This window comes from Equus caballus, chromosome 1 (assembly GCF_041296265.1).
Source record: "Equus caballus isolate H_3958 breed thoroughbred chromosome 1, TB-T2T, whole genome shotgun sequence".
Lineage (NCBI taxonomy): Eukaryota > Metazoa > Chordata > Mammalia > Perissodactyla > Equidae > Equus > Equus caballus.
Genome location: NC_091684.1, coordinates 58,570,781 through 58,592,141, shown reverse-complemented (window position 1 = coordinate 58,592,141; position 21,361 = coordinate 58,570,781). Strand labels below are relative to the sequence as shown.

Here is a 21,361-nt window from a genome sequence, read left to right as displayed (position 1 = left end):
TGAAATAAGCCAGGCAGAGAAACACAAATATTGAATAGTATCACTTATATGTGGAACCTAAAAAAAAAAAGTGGAAGCCATAGAACCAGAGAGTAGAAAAGTGCTTGGCAGGGCAGGGGGTGGGGAGACAGGGAGAGGCTGGTGAAAGGGTGCAGACCTCAGCGATAAGGTGAATAAGGTCTGAGGCTCTAATGTAGCATGGTGGCCACAGTTAATAATACTGCATTGCATACTTGACATTTGCTAAGAGAGTAGATCTTAAGTGGTCTTAGAAAAAAAGTTAACTGTGAGGTGAAGGACGTGCTAATTAACTTGACTGTGGTAATCATCTCACAATGTATACATACATCAAATATCACAGTGTACAGTTTAAATATATTACAATTTTATCAATTATCCTTCAATAAAGCTGGGGCAGGGGGGAAATGACTGAGTTGCCTCTGTCTTGCTGTGTATGCTTGGGAGGGCTTCCTAACCTCTCTGTGCCTGAATGGGACTTGAGATGATGGGAATCTCCCCTCCCCTCTCCTGAGGCTCATAAAACAGGAAGAAGACCGTTGGATTCCACGGGTGTAGACACACCTGTGGCTAAGGCCCACCTCAGGAAGCCCAGGCAGACAAGTGTGTTCGCTGCACCCACCTGAGCCAGAATACCAGCTGTACATGAAGAGTTTGGCAGGTGACAGACAAGGGGTTGTTTGAGGCTCTGTACAATCCAGTGTCTGGGATAGCGACTGCTGCCTTGGGCTCAACTTCTGACAAGAAGGACAATTTGGCCACAGCCCTGAGGCACGCGCCCAAGAGCGATGCCCAGGAGCACCTGGAGCCAAGCCGCCTGGTGGGGAGGGCGGTGGAGACGAAGACACAGGAAGAAGATGACGGGAGGAATGATGGAGCCCCGGGTGGGAAGTCAGCCTGTTTGGCCACCAGCTTCTTGTGGGACCTTGGGCACGTCCTTTCCCTTCTCCAGGCTTCGGAGTGGAGGAGCTAATATGTAATGAGGGTCCACCAGGGGCCAGAATGAATCCAGGTTCTTCACATGCATCCTCTCATCAAATCCTCACCCCAAACTCCACGAGCCAGGAGTCGTGCTCCCCCAAGGAACCTGAGGCTCCGAGAGCAAAGTGACTGGCCCGAGGCCGCAAGCCAGTATGAGGCACACAAAGCCAACAGTGGAAGGAGCTGGAGACCAGGAGCCCTGAGACCCTGCCCGGCTCAGAGGGGCGCTGATTCTGCACAGCCTTCCAGAACCAAGACCCCAGGCATGTGCCCCTCAGGCTCGCTCTTGCCCTCACCCCTACATCCAGCACAACAGAGTCCTATCGGCGCTGCCTCCAAACATCCACCAAATCCTGCCATTTCTGCCAGGCGCACGGCCTCCCCCTCGGTCCAGGCCATCGTCCCCTCTTCCCTGGAGGGCCACCACAGCCTCCCTGCTGGTCTGCCCACATCCTCCCCTGAGTCTACTGTCCATCTTTCACTCAGCAGCCAGTAAAATGGAAATCAGGTCACATCACTTCCCCACATAAAACCCTACAAAGGCTTCCTACCGCCTTTAGAAAAAGTCCAAGCTCCTGCATCACGGCCTAGGGTCCTCCGTGATCTGCCCTGGCCAGCCCTTCCAGCTGCACCTTCTGTCCCCTCCCCATCACTCACTCGCTTCAGCCAAGTGGCCGCCACACGTGTCCACAAACCTGCCAAGCCCCTGTCTGCTTCCGTGGTTCCCTCTGCCTGGCCCTCCCTGGCCCCTGGGCCTCACCTGGTAGGCTCCTTTTCATTCTCTCCTGACTGCCCTCCCTGCCTCCAGCCCAGGCACTCCCTGTCACCCTGCTGTGTTTTCTTGTTCTCTGGTTTACTTGTTTTGTGCCCGTCTCCCCAGCAGAATGGATGCTCCACATGGAATTATCCACCCAGCTCTCTGCATGCCCCCAGTTTACAGCCCCCGGCACATACAGTGGGTGCTCAACCTACACATGGCTGATAAATGCGTCACAGGCCCACCTGGTTCCGGAAGATCAAGGCCACCACGCCACCAATAAGCTCAATTATGAGGCAAATCCCAAGGATGTACATAAACTGCAAAACAAAATCCAGAAATTTGACCAGGGGCAGGGGAGCGTCATCTGACCCAAGGTCAAGTGCAGGAAGGAGAATGTCGCTGTCAGAGCTCTCATCGGCTCCTGCGCCCTTCGCCCCTTCCTCCCGTGAGGACACAGGATGTGGACAGGCATTCCCCAGGAAAGGCCGTTTCTGGAGCCAGTGGTCAGGAAGAGTGAGTCAGCCGTCTCAGCCAGACTGTTATCGAGGTTTGTCGCAGGGGTCCTCAGTGGGGTCTAGGTAGAAAAACACACCCCCTGCCCCCCACCACCCCCACGAGGAGAGCTGCCCTCGCTCCAGCTGACCCAGAGGGGACAGGCCTGGCTTGACAGGCAGGTTGGGGCAGCATTTCCAGCTCTGCCCACAGAGCCCCTGAGAAGTGGCTTTCAGACCCCCAGAGTGGGTGAGGGGATGTCTGAGGCTTAGAGGATATGCACCCGCCACCCCTGCCCTTCATCGCAGAACAGGCATTGTCGTCCAAACTGATGCCAGCAACTTCCAGCCTCAGGCAGCACTAAGAGCCTGCTTACCGGGGCTTTTAGGGACTTCCCATGCGAGGGGAGATAATGAGGTCAAACTTTATGTGGGTGCAGAGTGAATGGATCTGCCTACTCAGTACCCCCAGCTATGGGGAGCCATCCCTCATCCCACAGTAAGGGGTGCAGATGAGGCTGACCCCACCCCCTGACCCCAGGGTAGACACTTGGCCGAGCAGACCCATCAGAATCCCAGGACTTCAGCCAGAGCTACCAGGAAAGATTCCCTGGGACCATGAGCTATAAGGACTCCATTGGTCTGAAGCTACTGACAACCATCACAAACGGAGCCTGAGTTGTCGAGGACAATTCCAGGCATCCAGCTGGGAGGTGGCAAGAGACAGAGAGAGCTCAAGGGCACCACTGAAACCCCAGGACCAGTGGAGGGTTGCTGGTTACTTGAGCTAATGGCTCACCAAAACCAACTTTCTTTGGTTTTCCTTGCTCTCATTTGAGTATGGTTTCTCCCACTTCCAACTGAGAGTCCAGACCAACACGGCATTTAAGCAAATAAGAATAGTATTCCAATCAGCCTTTACATGCAGAAGTAGAGGTGGCCTGGGCACTCTTGGGCCAACGTGGACAGATAGGCTGGTCCAGGAAACCCTCTAGAAGAGCTGGTTTGAGGCAAGGACTGAAAACACTGGGCTGTCTGAGGGCCCAGGGGCCCTCCTGGGGACTCCAAGGACTCCCCACCCACTGGCTGAGGGGTGCATGGGGCCACTCACCGATTGGAGAAGGCACAGGTTGTCACGGAGGGAAGCCAGCACACCAATGAAAGAGACGATGAACATGATGACCCCCAGGAGGATGAGGATGATGGCTGGGGCCAGAAAGGCACTTTCGAGGGTTTTATATTTCTGCCGCTCGACCTCTGCGTAGATCCCCACTGATAGGACCAGGGCCCCAATCAGCTGCAGCAAGAAAGCAGACAGTGAGAGAGAAGAAGGACTGGGAGTCACTTGATTTTCCCACAAAGAGTTCGTCTGGGGGCTATGGTGCCTGCCACTGGGGGGGCTCACCCCAGATGACCCCATATGAGGGAACCTGTTATGCGCTAAATTGTATTCCACAAAATTCATATGCTGAAGTTCTAACCCCTAGTACTTCAGAAAGTGACTATATTTGGAGACAGTCTTTAAAGAGGTGATGAAGTTAAAATGAGGTCACATGGGTGGGCCTTAATCCAAAACGGCTGTCGTCCTTATAGGAAGAGATTAGGACACAGACACACACAGGGAAGAGCACCTGAAGACACAGGGAGAAACTACAAACCAAAGAGAGAGGCCTCAGAAGAACCCAACCTGCCAACATCTGAATCTTGAACTTCCAGCCTCCAGCACCGTGAGAGAATACAATCCGTGTGTGTTGTTTAAGCCACCTGGTCCAGGGTGCTTTGTTACGCAGCCCGAGCAGGCTAATACAGACCCTATTTAGAAGTGCTGCCTTAGAGGAAAGTACTGGCGGGTCAGGGGAAATGGCACTGGTTAGAGGGTCGGAGAACCTGGGTTCGAGTCCCAGCTCTGCCACTCGCTAGCCCTGGGCCTTGGACAGGCATCCAACCACACGAGTCTGTGTTCTCATCTGAAAAATGAGTATGAAGCCCCTCGTTTCAGCCCTGCCCATGCCACAGGTTTCTGCAAGGCTTGAGTGAGGTAAGAAAAGTGGGAACACCACACACCCCTGGAAGCACGGGCCACTGTGATGCGTGTGACACAGGCAGGTCCCAAAAGGACACTTCAGACTGCTCAGAGAGACAGGCGTCTCACACAGCACCACAAACACAGAATTTCTCTTTAGGACCACTGGGAAGGCGAAGGTTGGAAGAGGAAGAATTTTGAGGGGATGTGTAAGCCAAACTCTTCATTCTCAACTTTCCTAACAATGGAAAGATGCCCACTCTAACATCCCATCAGAAAAAGCAGGCGAGGGCCGGCCCAGTGGCACAGCAGTTAAGTGCGCACATTCCGCTTCTCAGTGGCCTGGGGTTCACAGGTTCGGATCTCAGGTGCGGACATGGCACCACTTGGCACACCATGCTGTGGTAGGCGTCCCACATATAAAGTAGAGGAAGATGGGCACGGATGTTAGCTCAGGACCAGTCTTTCTCCAGCAAAAAGAGGAGGACTGGCAGTAGTCAGCTCAGGGCTAATCTTCCTCAAAAAAAAAAAAAAAAAAAAAAGAAATTTAGGGGCTGGCCCCATGGGCAAGTGGTTAAGTTCGCACACTCCACTGCAGGCGGCCCAGTGTTTCGTTGGTTCAAATCCTGGGCGCAGACATGGCACTGCTCATCAAACCACACTGAGGCGGCATCCCACATGCCACAACTAGAAGGACCCACAACGAATAATATACAACTATGTACTGGGGGGCTTTGGGGAGAAAAAGGAAAAAGAAAATAAAAGAAAAAGCAGGTGACAATGCTCTTGGAGAACCCCTTTTTTCTCTCAGCCTGAAAACTCTCATACTAAATCTTCGGGAAGCTTTATCAGCTGAAACCACCCCTAACCCTCAGGTGAGTCTGGGGCTATACTGCCACATCACCCTGGGATCCTACAATAGTGTCCTAACTGGCTGCCTTCAGCCCATTCTCCACACCAGAGTGACCAGGTAAAATCTGATCAGAGCAGGCTGGTTCTCTGTGCACCGAGAGGGAAAGCCACAGCCCTAATCACAGCCTGAGGCCCACAGGACTGGTCTGTCCTCACCCATCCCTCCCTCCCCTTCCTTACTCTTCTTTAGCTGCACAGGGCTCCTTACTGCTGGTCGAACACACTAAGTGTGTCACCCCAGGGCCTTTGCAAGGCTGTTCCCACTGCCTGGAATGCTCTTCTTCCTGACATCCACATGGCTCACACCCTCACCTCCTTCCTGTCTTTGCTTTCCTGTCACCTGCTCAGCAAGGCCTTTCGGGCCATCTTATTTAAAAGTAGAAAGTTCCTCCCCCTGAAACCCCCAATCCATTTTCCTGTTTTATTTTTCTCCTTTGCACTTACTGGTATTTAACATACTACCTTTTTAAATTTTTTTAATTGTTTATCTTCCCCACAAGAATATAAACTCCATGCCAGGAGGGATTTTTCAACTGTTTCAGGTGTCCCCAGCACCCAGAACAGTCCTGACATTTAGGAAGTACAATTGGCGTTTACAGTCTGTGGAGTGGATGCAGCTGAGCTTCCCAACAGACCCCCCCCCCTCCCCCTCGGGTTTGAGCCCGACACCATCCAAAGATTCTGACTTTCCGGGCCACACACTCCCCAGGGCAGGGACAAATCATTGGATACACTGGATTTCTCCGCCAAGCAGAAGGCAGTGTGGGAGAGTAACCGGAAGGCTGGCGCTGTCAGCCAAGGTGGGAGTAAAGGAAGTGAGGGATAACGCAGACAAGACGTTAACGAGATATGCCATGCGCATAGCTACCCTGAGTCAACATCCGAAACACCGAGGGGGCCACCACTCCAGTTACTCACGGGTCCACCCTGGCCTTAAATTGGCTACAATGTGCCCTCAAAGGAGATCACCTTGACTTCCTCCTAAAGAGCACGGAGACTGCCTGCGCAAAGGGAAGTGCCCGTTTCCCCTAAGCGCTGACAAGTGGTGGGGATATGCAAAGTCAGACCGAGCTGACTTGGAAACACTGCATAACAGAGGATTACCAGGGAGCCATCTCCCTGGGGCCCAGCGCTCGGCTGTATTTCACGGCTGAGTGCCATGCCCTTGGTCTGAAAAGAGAATCTGGGATTACTGAGACCCACCTCCCCGCCCCGCCCAAAAGGAATGCCTTTCCAGTCAGTACCGGGGCCAGAGCATGCTGAAGGCTCTGAGAAACTCCGCCAGGAGCCACTTATTAACTAGTTGGCCATGTCGGGAAAACCATGAGTGAAATAATGTCATCAAAATTACCCACTTGGGTAAAGCTGAAAATTTATAAGGCAGGACACACTCACACACAGCCCTACAAGAACATACTGAGCACAGGAAATAAAATCTACCTTTGGCAGAGAAAGATTAACCAGACGCTATCTGGCAGCCCACCTCCCAAACCCAGAACTTGGTGAAATCATTGTTCAAGGCCGGCCCAAGCCCCTAGGCTCCTCTGAGAACTAAGGCAGGCAGCTTGAAAAGCCAAATCCCCGTTCTGAATTATTGCGCTTATAAAGAACTGCTCACTCAACCCGAACGTGAACCAGACACAGAGCCCAGAGATCCCTCCACCCAAACTGAGGACTACGATTAAAGAACCATCCTACACACAGGCGAAGTCTTCAGAACCCCAGGCAGGGGGTGGGGGTGGGGTTTGGTTAAATAGGCAAGGATCCTTGTATTTGAGGGCGACATGTGGGGGTTATCTTCTATCTTAACGAAAAATGTGATTCTCATGCTGTCACTGAACCAACAAGATAACATCCTAATATTTTCAGAATTGATTCCATATCCTTTTGAGAGTTCTGTGTGTCTTGTAAAACAAAAAAGAAACAACAAACGTTCTTCTTAGGCAGGATGGCCACGGGCCCTGACATCTTTCCATAGCCCCAGCCCCTCCCCCTCCCTCATTCCCGCCTGAGGCTGTGCTTCTGGATTAAGGTACCCTGCTTTGGAAACCATCTCCAAAACACCAGAGCTGTCATTGGCCCCAATTCCGAGCAGCACTGACCCCAGCCCTCCCCCTAAAGGCAATCAGTGGCTTCTTCTATTTTTACAAGCTCCCCAGAGCCCCAGGGACCCACTCCAGAACAGCCTTGCTGGCAAAAAACAACACTTCCTTTGGTCTGATCTCCCTCCCATGGCAAACTATTGCATTTTCCTTGTTAGTCAGCTTTGCGACATTTCCAGACCACTAAAGCCGTAGGAAACGCTACAGTGGCAAATACAAACCTGAGCCCCCCGGCCCCCCGCCACCGTGTTCCGAGCTGTCACAGGCTCGCTTCTCCTGGCCCAGCCAGATGTGCTGCCACCCCAGGCTCCCAGCAGCCTGGCAGGCAACCCCCAAAGCGGCTCCCAAGACAGCACAGAGCACAGGCGGATCTGGGCTTTCCATCCAAGTGCTCGCGCAGCAATAGGCATGGGGAGAGGCCGGCATGACCCTTCCCAGGAACTTCAAGATTTCCAAATGATGTTTACATCTCTGATGACATCAGTTTATGTTTCCATCTGAGTACGAAATTAACCATCAATGCCAGCGTGCAATCCCATCCGCTCCTCTTGCTAATTATAGCCCTTCGCCAGGCGGCCAGCCACTCCAGCTCCAATGAGGGAGCAAATGGCCCCTTTGTCAATCAGGACAGCTTCGGCTAAACATGACTAGGGGCGGGGGGCACACGGCCATGCCCATTTGGGGCCAAAGAGAGAAAAACCCTGCTGCTGGCAGCTCACAGACGAGAACCAAAGCTCCAGGCTTTGCAAGCCATGCAGCCTCTTCACCAGGCTGCACAGGAGCCCTGTGGCCCAGCGTGAAAGGGGCCTGCCAGTGCCCTGCGAGCCTGCAGCGGGACCCAGCTTCCCCCTGTGTGGGAGAGACCTGGCTCCACGCAGCTGCGGGGAAGCAGGAGGCCTCGTGAGGCCTTCCAGCCCCTGCGTCTCCTCCCTCAGGAAGCATCTGGTCACCGGTCCCACTGGCTCACCCCCAGCTGGGGCAAGTCTGCACTCTGAAGGGACCCCCAAGGCCCATTGTCACTTGCAAAGGCACATACCAGGCACCTATTGTGCTCCAGGCCCTGGGGTCACAAGGGGTCACAAGACTAGCTACAGTGTAAGACTGGGGGAGGGGAGATTAAGAGAGGCTAGAAATGACCCCTACAGTCCTACGGATGGAATTCAGGGGGTCTTTGAACTGGAGATGGAGAAAAAGGTCACACCTTCTGTTAACCTCTAACAGAAATGTTCCTGGCACAAAAAAGGTGAAGCACGCCTGGTGTACGGGAAGCAAGCTGTAACTCCTCCCACGGAGAGGCGCAGAGGGCTCTGGGAATTCAAACAGGAGTAAGGGAGAGAATGCGAATGTCAGAGAATCAGGATGGGCTTCCTGGAGGAGCCAGCGTTTCCTGGAAGGCCCCGCGAACTGCTCCATTCTAGAACTATCTCATGGGGCCCCCGGGCCTCCAGGGCTTTCTGTAGGGCCCAAACAAAGCACTTTTCTGAGCTTCTAGCTTGAAGGGATGTGGGAAATAGCTCAAGTCCAAGGCCTGAGAGAGATTTTAAATAGGATGGGGGGCATGGCCCCTGCATCCAGCTGAGAAACCCTGGACTCTGCATCCATCAGCCCTTCTGCCCCAGGCCCACCCCGCCTGGCCCCGGCCGAGCCCGGCCTGCAGACAGTCACGCTCTGTGCAAGCCTGTCTCCTGTACAGGGCGGGAAGGAGCAGTAGGGGTGAGACTAGAGACGCCAGCTAGTATATTGGGACTCCACTTACCAGATCCATGCCCCTGGCCTTGTCACTTCTCCCCTCTGGGCCTCATTTCTCACTGTAAAATGGTAAAGCCTGCTGCCATTGACAGAGTAATCATGCTGCACCTGCATCTGCAAAGTGCTGCCCCGGCGCCAGCTCCCTCACCCTTCACCCCCTCACATCCCACAAACGACCGGCCATGCTGTACAGACCAGGCTCAGAGACTGAGGGACACGGAACATATAAGAGGAAGACTCAGGATTCATGACCAAAAACCCGTCTGTCTGGCCTGCCAGTAAGTCTTCCAGACAGGTCTTTTGCAAAGACATGGGAGAGAACTGGTCTGAAATGTTTTTGAAAAATACAAAGGTGCCGATGGCAGAGCAGGGCTGCCAGCAGAAGTTCCGTGACGATGCTAACATCCAATACCACGTGTGGCTAGCAAGCTCTTAAATGTGGCTTGTGTGCCTGAGAAACAGAATTTTTTTTTAAGGTAAACTTTTTTTCTGGTGAGGAAGATTGACCCTGAGCTAACATCTATTGCCAATCTTCCTCTTTTTTTTTCATCCTCCCCAAAGCCCCAGCACATAGTTGTATATCCTGGTTGCAAGTCCTTCTGGTTCTTCTATGTGGAATGCCGCTATAGCCACAGCGTAGGCTGATGAGCGGTGTGTAGGTCCGTGCCCAGAATCCAAACCCTCAAACCCTAGGCCACTGAAGCGGAGCATGTGAACTTAACCACTAGGCCATGGGCTGGCCCCAGGAACTGAATTTTTAAGTGTATTATTTTTTTTAAGGTATGCTTTTGGTTGAGGAAGATTGGCCCTGAGCTAACATCTGTTGCCAATCCTCCTCTCTTTTTTTCTCCCCAAAGCCCCAGCACATAGTTGTATATCCTAGTTGTAAGTCCCTCTAGTTCTTCTGTGCAGGATGCCGCCACAGCATGGCTTGATGAGCGGTGTGTAGGTCTGCACCCAGGATCCACACCCATGAACCCCAGGCCCCCAAAGTGGAGTGCATGAACTTAATCACTATGTCACCAGGCCGGGCCCCCAACTTTATTTCATTTTAAATTTAAGCTTGACCAAATGCAGCTAGTGGCCACTGTATTGGACAGCACAGCTCTAGAGCATCTCTCATTGGATGCTGTTCCTGTCCACTCTGGCATTGCTCCTCTCTGAAGGTACAGACCATTCTTATCAAAAAATCACGTGCCCTGATCATCCGGCCACTAGCTAGAGAAGGTCAACTAATATTCACCAACTTCATTCAGCAGAAAACACTCTCTTCTCCCACTTGCCCCATGAAAGCCCAGTTCCTGTTGTCCCACCCCTCCTGCCCCTAAGGAAAGTGGGGCAGACCAGATCCAGAAGGCCTTGGCAGTGCCCCAACCCCTGATATAGGGCCCATTCTGTCTCCCCCGGAGAGCACAAGACCCACCTCCAGGACCACTGGGCAGCATCCTAAGCTCTGAGGCCCTGGACCTCGGGGCCCCTGACCTGGCCCCAAACCTAACTCAAGGGAGCCTGTGCTTGAGGAACCAGACTCCCCCCAACCCCAAATCAAAGCCAGCCCCTGGGAAAGCAGCAGCAGCTGCCTCCTACTGCCAGCAAGCAGCCAGTCCCTGGTCTTTGTCACTGGTACTTTGCAGTCCACTCTGCCTTGACCCTGGACTTATTTCTTTCCAAAAAACTGGACATTGAGCGCAGAGAACTTAGTTAATTGCAATCCTTGATCCATGACATTCTCTGACATAGCCTGCTTTTGTCTGTAATAGACATAATTTATTGACCAGTCTTTCTGTCCCCACTGATCTTTGTGACCGTGCTGTCATGCACTCAGATTCCACATATGCCTAGGTCTGTTTCTGGCTCCCTGTCTCTTCCAACAGTCAATCTGTCTATCCCTAAATAACCCTCCCTATTGCAGTGACTATAGCTTTATAACACATCTTTTTTTTTTTTTTTTTTTTTTGAGGAAGATTAGCCCTGAGCTAACTGCTGCCAATCCTCCTCTTTTTGCTGAGGAAGACAGGCCCTGAGCTAACATCCATGCCCATCTTCCTCTATTTTATATGTGGGACACCTACCACAGCATGGCTTGACAATTGGTGCACAGGTTACCCAGGATCCGAACTGGCAGACCCCAGGCCGCTGAAGCGGAACGTGAACTTAACTACTGCACCACCAGGCCGGCACCTATAACACATCCCGGCATCTGGTAGGTCAAGGCCCTCGTTCCTGTCTTCTTCAGAAGTGTCTGGATATTCTCAGACCTTGACTCTTCCATATCCATTTTAGAATCATCTTATCAAGTTTCAGGAACAAACCTACTGAGGTTTGACCAGAACCGCATTGAATCTACAGATCCCTTTGGGGAGAATTGACATCTTTATCAAAACTTCCTGCCCATAAGCATAGTCTATCCCTTCTTTATCTACATCTTCTTTATTATGACTTTTCTAATAACAGTGCTCCCTACCTCCCTCAACCTTTTCCAAGGCTGTCAGGGCAGAGCTGGGGAAAGGCTTTGGGCAGTATTTCCCAGGCCTGCCTGAGCAGACTCTCCAGCCAGGTCCAGGGGTGGAAAACAAATCTCTCTGGCAAGTTAAGTGGGCACACCAGTCTGTTTTGCTACCCCTGCCATCACCAATGGTTACGGAAACCTGATTTAAAAGACTCCCATATACACGCAGCACATTCCAGGCTCTGAAAGAGCTAAGCTGGGAGGTTTGCAAGCCCCAGCTATTTAAGCCGGCCAGGGCAGAGTGGAATTTCTAATCAAGAACCATCACACACATGTGAAGCACTGGAGGAAGAGCCAACCCAGCTGGGACTCTCCTGAGGAAGAGTTTGGGGGCAGACAGGAGGGAAGTGGTATAAAAATAACTGAGCAGGACATTCTGAGATATGAGGCAGAGCAACTACTTCCTCCTGGGAAATCAGAGACAGTCCATTGGAGCTGAGCCTTGAAGGGTGCACAGGAGTTTGACTTCATACCACTGGACCTTCCGTGAGCACAGGAACTGGCCCGAATACCTCTGTTGGAGGAATGAATCTGAGAAATGGTATAGCTTCAGATGCCTATAAACCCAAAGAAGAAACGCTGGTGATCCCATTCCAGAATAGCCTTCCAAGGCTTAAGGATAAGAGTGACTCGTGGTTAGTCTGAAAACCATGGAAACAGCCAAGAGAGGAAGAAGAGCCAAGAGCAAATCACCTCCACCCAACACACTCCTGTCCTGGTTTGCTTCTCCCCTCCGTCTCTGGCCCTCTCCCTCTCTCTGCCTCTGTCTCTCTCTCCATCCACCCCTCCCCCCCACCCCTCTCTCCCTACCTTCCCTGTGTCTGAACCAAGAGTCAGAACCTGCTTCCCAAAGCTGTGTTCCCATGGCATCTGAGTGATTATCTTCCCAGATCTCAGCCCTAGGTAAGCTCCCAGCCAGGCCCCAGGCCAGGCTGACTCATTAGCCAGAGGCCACTCAGAACAAAAGCCAGTGTTCTCAGGAATGCTCCCTGGACTTGGTGGCCCTGGTAGTGGGGACAGGAAGTCCTCCAGCACAGGCCACTGCAGGCAGTGTCCTAGGCCTCGGGTTGGAGCTCTAGCTGAGAGGTAGGAATGGGGAATGGAGACTGAGATTCTAGGAAATGGACTTGGGGACCCTAAGGATGAAGAGCTATGCAGGGTGGTAGTAGGGGGTGCTTTCTGCTGGGGTAACCACTCAGGAGCACATACACCCTGTGCCAACCATTGCTGGTCACCCTCTGCCTTCTTCCTCTGGCCCAGGAGCACCTTGCCCTGCAGCCCACAGCACTCAGCGGGCCAAGGCTCCACCACTCACAGCTGCGAGCCACCAACAGGAGTGGGTAAGATGGCCCAGCTCTCCCCTGCTCTCAGATGCTTTAAAAGGAGACACAGGCTCACAGAGGCAACAAGGTGGCTTTGTCCTAGACAATGGCCTCCAGTTCAAGTCCCAGCCTTTCAGAGCACACATGTGTCCCTAGGAACTGGGCCAGGCATCTTCCCTTCTTCCATTGGCCTGGGGCCTTTCCCAGAGACAGCGTGGGAGTTATCCCCACAGGACCCAAAGTGAGGGCAAGAGGAATTTCAGGGATGGGGTCAGCGGGGAGGAGGGGATCCCTGTGATCTCTCCCTGACCCTTGGGCTGCTGAGAGGAGAAGCCACAATAAAGGAGGGAGCCACCTGCAAGGGAGCCAGCAGAGGGGGAGCAGACAGTGTGTGGGGAGGAACAGGGGGGAGGGGGTTGGGGGAGGTGGCTGGAAGAAGGAAGAAGTGAAGGAAATTCCAGCAGCAGTGCAGAGAGCAGCAAGGCCCCACAGCCAGGACTAGCATTTCCTAGGGGACACCTGGCAGCATTGGGCACACATAAGTTAAGCACTATTTCTACATGATTTTGGCAATGAAAGTGCTAAGTGTTTCATGTTTCTAGTTTTTAAGTTAGATGTAGTTTTATATCTAAGAAAAACTGAATCAGATTGCTTCTTATATATATGTGGCCCTTGGTTCATTCTTCCCCCCTTTGCACAAAATCCCATATCTGAACTAAGCCCTCTGCCCCTGAACTAGGTTGGAAGGTGGAGAAGAAATCAGACCACAAGTGTCAGTGCCTGGCATGTGGAGGGCCTTAGGGAAGAAAAAGTGCCCCCACTCCAAGGGCTCATGACCCCAAAGAGGGCAAAGGCAGAAGGAGGCAGCGCCCTACATTGGAAGGAGCACTGCGGGGGCATGGGAGCCCTGGACTGTAGTCCCAGCTCTGGCACTAGCTCCCATGCGACCGTGGGCAAGTCTCTACCCCAAAAGGGAAGGGGTTGTCATGGCCAACCCCCAGGGTCCCTTCACTGCTCCAGGAGTCCATGGAAACTCCTGTCCAGACAGCCCCTCCTAGAACCCTGGCCACCAGCAGACAGTGGGTGGCCCGTCCCCTCTCCTTAGTCCCCCTCTGCGGTCTGCCTCTGCTTTCTGACCTAGGCCAGGAATGTCACACTTCTACATGAGAAAGGCCCCAGGAGCCACAGAGATGCCCTTCCCACACAGCCTCGATCAAGGCACACGCCTCCAGCACAGCCTCCCACAGCAGCCGTGGGAAGGAGACCAACTGTTTTTTGGAAATAATGAAACCCAAAAGGGCTAATGCCCATCCGCAAACTCTGCTCAAGGCCCTCCTCCCCTGGGAAGCTTTCCTGGATTACCCTAGCTATAGAGATCTCTCTCTACTTCAGATCACCTATGAAATCAACAATGGGAAGCTCTCACTGGTACTGACATTTACAGTATTAACTATACCCATTAAACAGACAATTCCAGGTATTTACTGTACGCAGGACCCAACAAAACACATACCATCTTTGACCTCAACAACTTCACAGTCTGCATATACTATGCAAACGTGTTAGTCCCAGAAATTCACGGGAAGTTTGCTGGCTTAGCTCCCAGACCACACTCCCCCCACAGAAGCCACGTGGGAAGTAGTCAGGGCCCAAGTGGGTTCAGAGGCCTAACGAACCACAGTGCCCCTGATGCAAGACGCCGTGCGAAAGTTCCTGGCCCCCAGCATGTGACTTCTCCTTCCCCAGGAGAGATGTAGTACTGTCATGACGCTGACTTTCAAGACTCAAATCAGATGCCAGAAGCCATCTCCCCTTTAGAGGAACTTTGGTCCAAGGATCATTCAGAGGCAGGGGAGTCCCTACTCTCAATTCCCAAGCAGCACTCACTGATTCAATATACATTTATTAAGCACCTATTATGTGCCAGCATTGGGACTAGAAAGATAAGGCCTAGTTCCTGCGCTCAAGGAGCTCAGTCTGGTGAGACACACTTGCTCACCAACAAACGCAGCCGAGTTGGGGAACACTGGGGTAGAGGCGATGGAAGGTGCAGACGGACCAGAGAGGAGGAGACACTAAATCATGGGCAAGACTGGTGAGATGGAGGAAGGCTCCCCAGAGGAGGTGATGTTTGAACTAAGTCCATTATTAGCATTAGCGTGTAGTGGACAAGGAAGAATTCTGGAAGGGGACAGGAAGTCACAGATGCCCGTGAAAGTACCAGGGGAACAGCAGGTCAGCACAGCTGGAGCCAAGGACAGGCGGATGGGGGTGGGCAGGAAGCCAGGGAACCTGGCAGAAGCCAGACCACCAAAGCCAGGTCTCGCAGGTTAAACCAAAAAATTCCTTCATTCAACATCTCCTTACTGAGAGGTTGTGTAAGCCGATGGTTCTCAAAGTTTTTGGTCCCTGGACTCCTTTTCACTCTTAAAAACTTTTGAGGACCCTGGAGCTTTTGTTTTTATGGTTTATATCTATCGATTATTTACTATTTGAGAAATTAAAACAGACATATTTAAAATATTTAACTTGTTTGGAAATAACAACAGATTTAATAAAAAATTTCCCAAAAAATACCAAATTGAGTGAAAACAGCGGCATGGGCTTTACATTTTTGCAAATGTCAATGTCCACCTGATGAGAAGACAGCTGGATCCCCACAGCTGCTCCTCAATCTGTCTGTAGCCACATGACCATCACGTGCCCTGAAATACTCCCCTGTGCGCTCCGGAGACGAGAATGGGAGAGGCAGATGCCATCTTAGTATTATTATGAAAATGGCTTTGACTTCTCAGATGCCTTGAAAGGGTCCCCCACAAGGATCCCTGGAGCCCGCTTTGAGAGCAGCTGTTTCAGGAAGGGGCGGGGGGTGGAGGAAGCACAGCTGTAGCAGTGAACCAAACATCCACATCCCAGCTTTGGTGGAGCTCACATTCTAGTTGGGAAGAAACAAACAAGAAAAACACATAGTATGTCATGGTTATGAGTGCTGTGGAGAAAAACACAGGAAGGGAGGCCAGGGAGGCTGGGGGAGGAGGCTGTCATTTTAAATAGCATAGCCAGGAAAGAGACATTCCAGCCAAGACTTGAAGTAGGGGAGGGCTCTCCACCATCCACGTGGTAGACAATATGGACAAATGTCCAAGCAGCTACCAAGACCTTGGAATGTGCCCATGTGTTCAAGGAAGCACTGCCACAGCGTGGCAGGGGGGCAGTGCGGGAGATGAGGCGAGAGGGAAGGCCAGCCGGAGCCTTTCAAGCTATGGAGAGGACTCTGGCTTTTGCTCTGACTGGGTGGGAGGCATTACAAGTGTGCAGAGGAGCAATCTGAACCTTGATTTTCAAATGTTACTCTGCCTGCTGTGCTGAGAACAGACTGGGGGATGGAGGCGCGAAGGGAGAGCAGTCAAGACTCTACTGCAGTAACCCAGATGTGAGGTGACAGTGGCCTGGACCTGGGCGGGCATGTGAAGGTGGGAAGAAGTGGACAGACTCGATGCGTTTTGAAGTCGGAATAGGGAAATCACTGAAATAATTTAAGCACGGGAGTCACGCTCAGATTTGCCTTCAAAACAGAATATCTACACAGCCCCAAGCATCACCCCAAAGCTGACACATTTGTTATCATGAGGAAATGTGTGTTACAACTGAGAGGGCTGGTGGTCAAGCTCGGCAGGGCCAGCAGTGGGTGGCTGGACACACACGCCTCCTAACATGGTATCCTGTACCTCCCGCCACAGCGCTCATGCAGGAAACGTGCGGCCTGAACCCAGTGACGAGGAGACTGTGAAGGAAGTCCAGAATGCTGATGTTCTGCAGATCAACCGGCCTGGAGGCTCCAAAGGAGCCAAAGCAGCGAGGACAGTCTAGAACGGGGGAGATTAAAGAAACATCACAGCCAGAACAATGTGTGAGCCCCCCGTGCGTCCTGGATTGGGTAAAATACGCGCCAGAGGACACGTGGGGAACAACTGGGGAAATCTGGCCATGAACTGCACAGATGATGTTTTACTTAACAGTGATGTTCTTCAGGTGGACAACGGCAGCGTGTGGGAGAATGCCCTTTGTGGAGCGCTGAATGCTGGGGTACCTAAGTGTGACGTCACAATGGCTGCAGCTTCCTTTCAGCTGGGTTGGCAAAAAAGAAGTGTTGTATTTATTGAGAGAGAGACGAGGGAGAGAGAGATGTTAAGACAAGATGTTAACAGTTGGTAACTCAAAGGCATGCAGCTGTTTTTTGAACTCTTCTTTCAACTTTTCTCTGGGCTTAAAATTTTTTTTTTAAAAAGTCCATTTCTCCTATCACAGCTTGATTAGGAACTCCTGAGTTAGGGCTCTCCATCTCACATGAGAGAAGGGGCCTCTCCCGGCCCCACCCCGACCATCCCCAAGCATCAGAGCAGGAACAAAGGGCTCCGCCCTACACCTCCCAGGGCACACTGACTTCTCGGAAGCCGGCTGGCACACACTGGTGGTTTGCAAACAGGGCACGTGGGGTCTCCCCAAGCAGGCAGCATAGCTGGCCCCGGGTCCTGCAGCTCTTTAGAGCATCTCCCGCCAGCACCTGTCACAGAGCCCACTGGGTGCAGCTGGTGATGACAGGTAGGCTCTCAGGGAGTGCCCCGTGTCTGGCTTCCAGCCACTGACCAGCTCTCCTTCTAACAGGGAGAGGGTTCAAGCAGGAGCCCCCGCAGCTCCACACTGCTTTCCAGACCCAGCAAGCCTTTCCCTGCCACTTTCTGGATTTCCCTAAGCAACAAGAGGGTAAGGTCCCTGTAGGTCTTGGTGGATCAGGCAAATGCAGGCAAGTAACACATGACCATCTTCCCCAGGATTCCAGAACATTCACCCTCACGTTTTTGTTAAGTGAGATCCAATGCAGTGCATGAACTGTGATGCTGGATCCTTTTCTTTTTTGTTTTTTTGTTTTTTATGCACAATGAGAAACATCTTAGGGACAACTGGAGAAGTTTTAATATGGACTTGGTATTTTCTTAGGCATCATAATGGTGTTGTGGTTGCATCCAAGATTGTTCTTTTTTTTAGGAGATGCACCCTGGAATATTTGGCGTGAATTGTCATGATGTCTGCAACCTACTCTGACACGGTCAAATGTTACAATTATGGATTCTGGTTGGTGGGCATAGGGGTGTTCACTGTGTCATTCTTTCACCTTTTCTATGGTTTAGTTTTTTTTACCATAGAAGAGTTGAAAAAGCAAGCAAAATCCAAGTTCCACTTCTTCCAAGAGGAGGTCTGCTTACAGGTCTGAGGCGCCCTCTGGCCTGGGAAGTCTCAGTGGCCACAGCCAGGGGCCAACTTGCCAGAGGCTCGCGGCGGGCAGCCTCCTCTGGCCTGCAATCAATGCCTGAAGCAGATGTTTCACTAACTGCTAAGTGGGGCTAAATACAGGCTGTGATGGGAACCTACCTATTAGACATCCAAGGGAGCCTACTAGGAAGCAGGACCCCACGGGCTCCTGTGCATGGGGGAGAGGCCTGGAGGAGGGGGTCACTCATCACCTTCAGTCCCCTCCTCCTCTGCCTTAAGAAACTTAGGATAAGAGAAGACGTACACTTCAAACCAACATCACCATGAAACCCCGGGGCTGAAAGTGCCAGCTGAGAGAGGAGGCAAAGGCCACAGTGACAGACCGCTCCCTGAGGCTGGGCTGGTGTGACCCAGGAAAGAGCACAGGCCAGCTGAGGCACTCCGCCACTTAGGAGCTGTGTGACCTTAGACAGACCGCTTACTTCTCTGAGCATCAGTTGCCTCTGCTGTTACTCAGGAATGATAACCCCTGCCCAGTGGTCACCTCAGAAGACCCTGTGAGATGGGGAAACTCTTGCGTAACTTCTAAGGTGCTATAATGCAAGAGAATCCCCATTCTTTCTTTAAAAGTCAGCTGATACAGCGTGGTGAGCAGTTAAGTTCATGCACTTTGCTTCACTGGTTTGGATCCTGGGCGCGGACCTACACAATGCTCATCAAGCAATGCTGTGGCAGGTGTCCCACAGATAAAGTAGAGGAAGATGGGCACAGATGTTAGCTCAGGGCCAGTCTTCCTCAGGAAAAAGAGGAGGATTGGCGGTGGATGTTAGCTCAGGGCTAATCTTCCTCAAAAAAAAAAAAAACTAAGCAGATACAAAGACTGTGTTAAGTGCCCACACCTGACAGAGAGGTGCCACTTTTTTCTTTAAATCAACTGGCTTTTCTTGCTAAATATGGTCCTGACCTAACCTAGTCAACATCTATGAAATTGTAGATTTGAGGTATCAATTATTTTCTTTAACACACATTACACTTAATGCATACATATTAAATTTTAAACTGTTCCCCCAGGAACCGCCTAGCGTCTTCTTGTGGACCTAAGGACTAAGCAGATGGACGCTGTTCTGGCCCAACCCCCTTATTTTGCAGACAGGAATCTGAGGTCCAGAGAGACTGTCACTCCCACAAGGTCACATCAGCTTTCGGTCAGCAGCTATGCCCCGTTCTCCAGACTCCCAGGCCAGTGCTCTCTATTGCAAGCTGCCCACCCTCACCAGGAGCACAAGTTCTCACGTCCCAGCACATCTTGTTCTAAAAGAAAAACAAAAAACCCGTTTTTGAAGGACAGTGAAGGTGGCTCCATTTCTGCCTTCCTGCAGCTCCAGAGAGCCCAGTGGGGACCTGACCCAGGGGCCTCGTGACGCTGCGGGTCTGCTCCCTCCTTTCCCACAGAGGGTGACAGTCAGCCCACCTCCCTGGGGGAGCCCAGGGCCCCTGCCCCGGGAAGCTGATCCCCACTCTAGGGCCCTGGCTCCTCCAGCAGAGCCTCGGGGAGAATCAGAGAGCCCCCATATGCCCAGGAAACGTTAGATGAGTGACTAAATGACCGAACCAATGAACAAACAACCCACCCCCAACAGCCCACCTCTCTAAAAGATGTCCTTCTCCCAAGGATGAGCACCTGGGACAGGAAGGCACCTTGAAGTTGGCCAGAAGAGAGAGGCATTGCGTTCACTTGCCCGATCCCTGACCTCTCTGGGCCTCCCTTTACCTCCGTGTAGAATGGGGCGATCACAGAGCTGCCACTGAAGGCTGCTGGAAGATTCAGTGAGAGACGTCTAGAAGACACAACTCAGCCCAGCGCCCAGCACACAGGAAGGGCCATTAATTGTTAGCTTTAGAAAGACAAAAGAGGAGGAAGTGGAGGACACAACCAGACTAAACAGGCAGCAGGGGGCTAGTTTCTAACTGCGAAGGGGAAAGTTGAATTCTAAGTAAGGCAGGCACCAAGGAGACCTTGCAGAGAAGGAAAAGAGGCCAACAGGCCCCACTCCTGTCTCGGGGACTGAGGGTCCCTGAACAACTCCTGTCCTCATCTTTTTGCTGCTCTGATCATGAGTCCAGCCCCCTTGAGGATGGAAGAGTCAAGAGGCTGCCGCTGCCCCCTGGGAGCCCAGAGCCGCACTCTCCACTGCTGACCAAGTGTCCCCGCCAGGGCCTCCTGGGAGCCGCTGGCCTGCCCCACCCAGCCCCGGTCACAGATGTCTGCAGCTGCCCTGAACACATTATGAGGACTCAGTGAGTGCCAGCTTCTCAAGGGGCAGGGAGCGGGCGGTCTTGTCTGTCCCTCTGGCCCAGCACAGGACCAGGAGAAGGAACAGCAGCCCCAGGTCAGGGGCTGAGCAGAACCAAGTCAGAGGCAGGAACCAGGGTTGCCGCTGCCTGAGTTCTTTCCAGCCCTGCAGAGGCCACTCTGTGATAAGTCACATGTCGGGCATGTCCCCAGGTGCAGCAGGAGGCCTGTTTACAGTGGGACACCCACGTCCCCAACTGGAGGATGATACTGGGGTGAAATCACTGCCCATTGTCCCCTCCCCTCTGAACGATGAATCTTGTCCCACTGGCCACAGTTTTAGAATCTGAGGCGCTTGCTGTGTGGTCTGGTCTCAGTTTCCTCCAGTCAGCAAGGAAGGGGTTGCAGCAGCTGCCTTCTACGGCCCTTCAAATTTTGGCCCAACTGGAATTCCAAGCCACATCCTAACTGCCCCAGTGATGGGAGACACTCCTGAAAGGTTGCAAGGGAATCCCAGATGTTTTACAGCCCCACTTGACAAGCAGTTTCAATTTGACTACTTCAGAACCAGGAAGTCCTTCCTGAGAGATAACTCGCGTTCCCTTGTTTTAACCTCTTTCCATCAGGCTTTCCTGGCAGAGGGGAAGCCCTTAAGAAACCAGGTGTAGAGCACAGCCTTTGACCTGCGTGAGCGCATGGGCTGGGAGGGGGCGGGGCCACAGGAGGGGCGGGGCCTCTGGAGGGTAGGGCTGTGGGCCTCAGCTCCGGCAGCCTGGCTCCTCCCCCATCCCCATCTCCTCCTCAACGCGAGCACAGCCCGCAGAAGGGAAGGGGACTTTGAGGGCCCTGCGGAATGGGGCCTCTCCCTCGTGAGGCCACCCGGTGAAGCAGAAAGGGCTTGCATTCCTTTCCTGGAGCTGCCTAACAAAT

General features: G+C 52.5%; 1 protein-coding gene and 2 long non-coding RNA genes across 8 annotated transcripts in view; 1 reads left to right on the top strand and 2 right to left on the bottom strand.

Annotated features, from left to right (window-relative positions):
• TSPAN15 (tetraspanin 15) overlaps positions 1 to 21,361 on the bottom strand; it is a 53,197-nt gene that overhangs the window by 20,990 nt on the left and 10,846 nt on the right. For all 5 annotated transcript variants that reach the window (XM_023644181.2, XM_070263016.1, XM_070263015.1 and 2 more), the window contains 2 exons: positions 3,362 to 3,547; positions 2,002 to 2,076 (listed from right to left, as the gene is read on the bottom strand). In XM_023644181.2, coding sequence (XP_023499949.1) covers positions 2,002 to 2,076; positions 3,362 to 3,547 — 261 coding nt within the window. The remainder of the gene's footprint in view (positions 1 to 2,001; positions 2,077 to 3,361; positions 3,548 to 21,361) is intronic.
• Positions 11,718 to 19,202, top strand: LOC138923578 (uncharacterized). Its single transcript, XR_011437356.1, has 2 exons — positions 11,718 to 12,448; positions 16,608 to 19,202. It is a non-coding gene; the product is annotated as an uncharacterized lncRNA (long non-coding RNA).
• On the bottom strand, positions 15,391 to 20,033 carry LOC138923577 (uncharacterized). 2 transcript variants are annotated; one of them, XR_011437355.1, is made up of 5 exons: positions 19,910 to 20,033; positions 19,413 to 19,449; positions 16,885 to 16,995; positions 16,596 to 16,733; positions 15,391 to 15,802 (listed from the first exon to the last, which is right to left on the bottom strand). It is a non-coding gene; the product is annotated as an uncharacterized lncRNA (long non-coding RNA). The 2 variants fall into 2 exon arrangements; XR_011437354.1 differs by lacking the exon at positions 19,910 to 20,033 and having other exon boundaries at positions 19,413 to 19,523.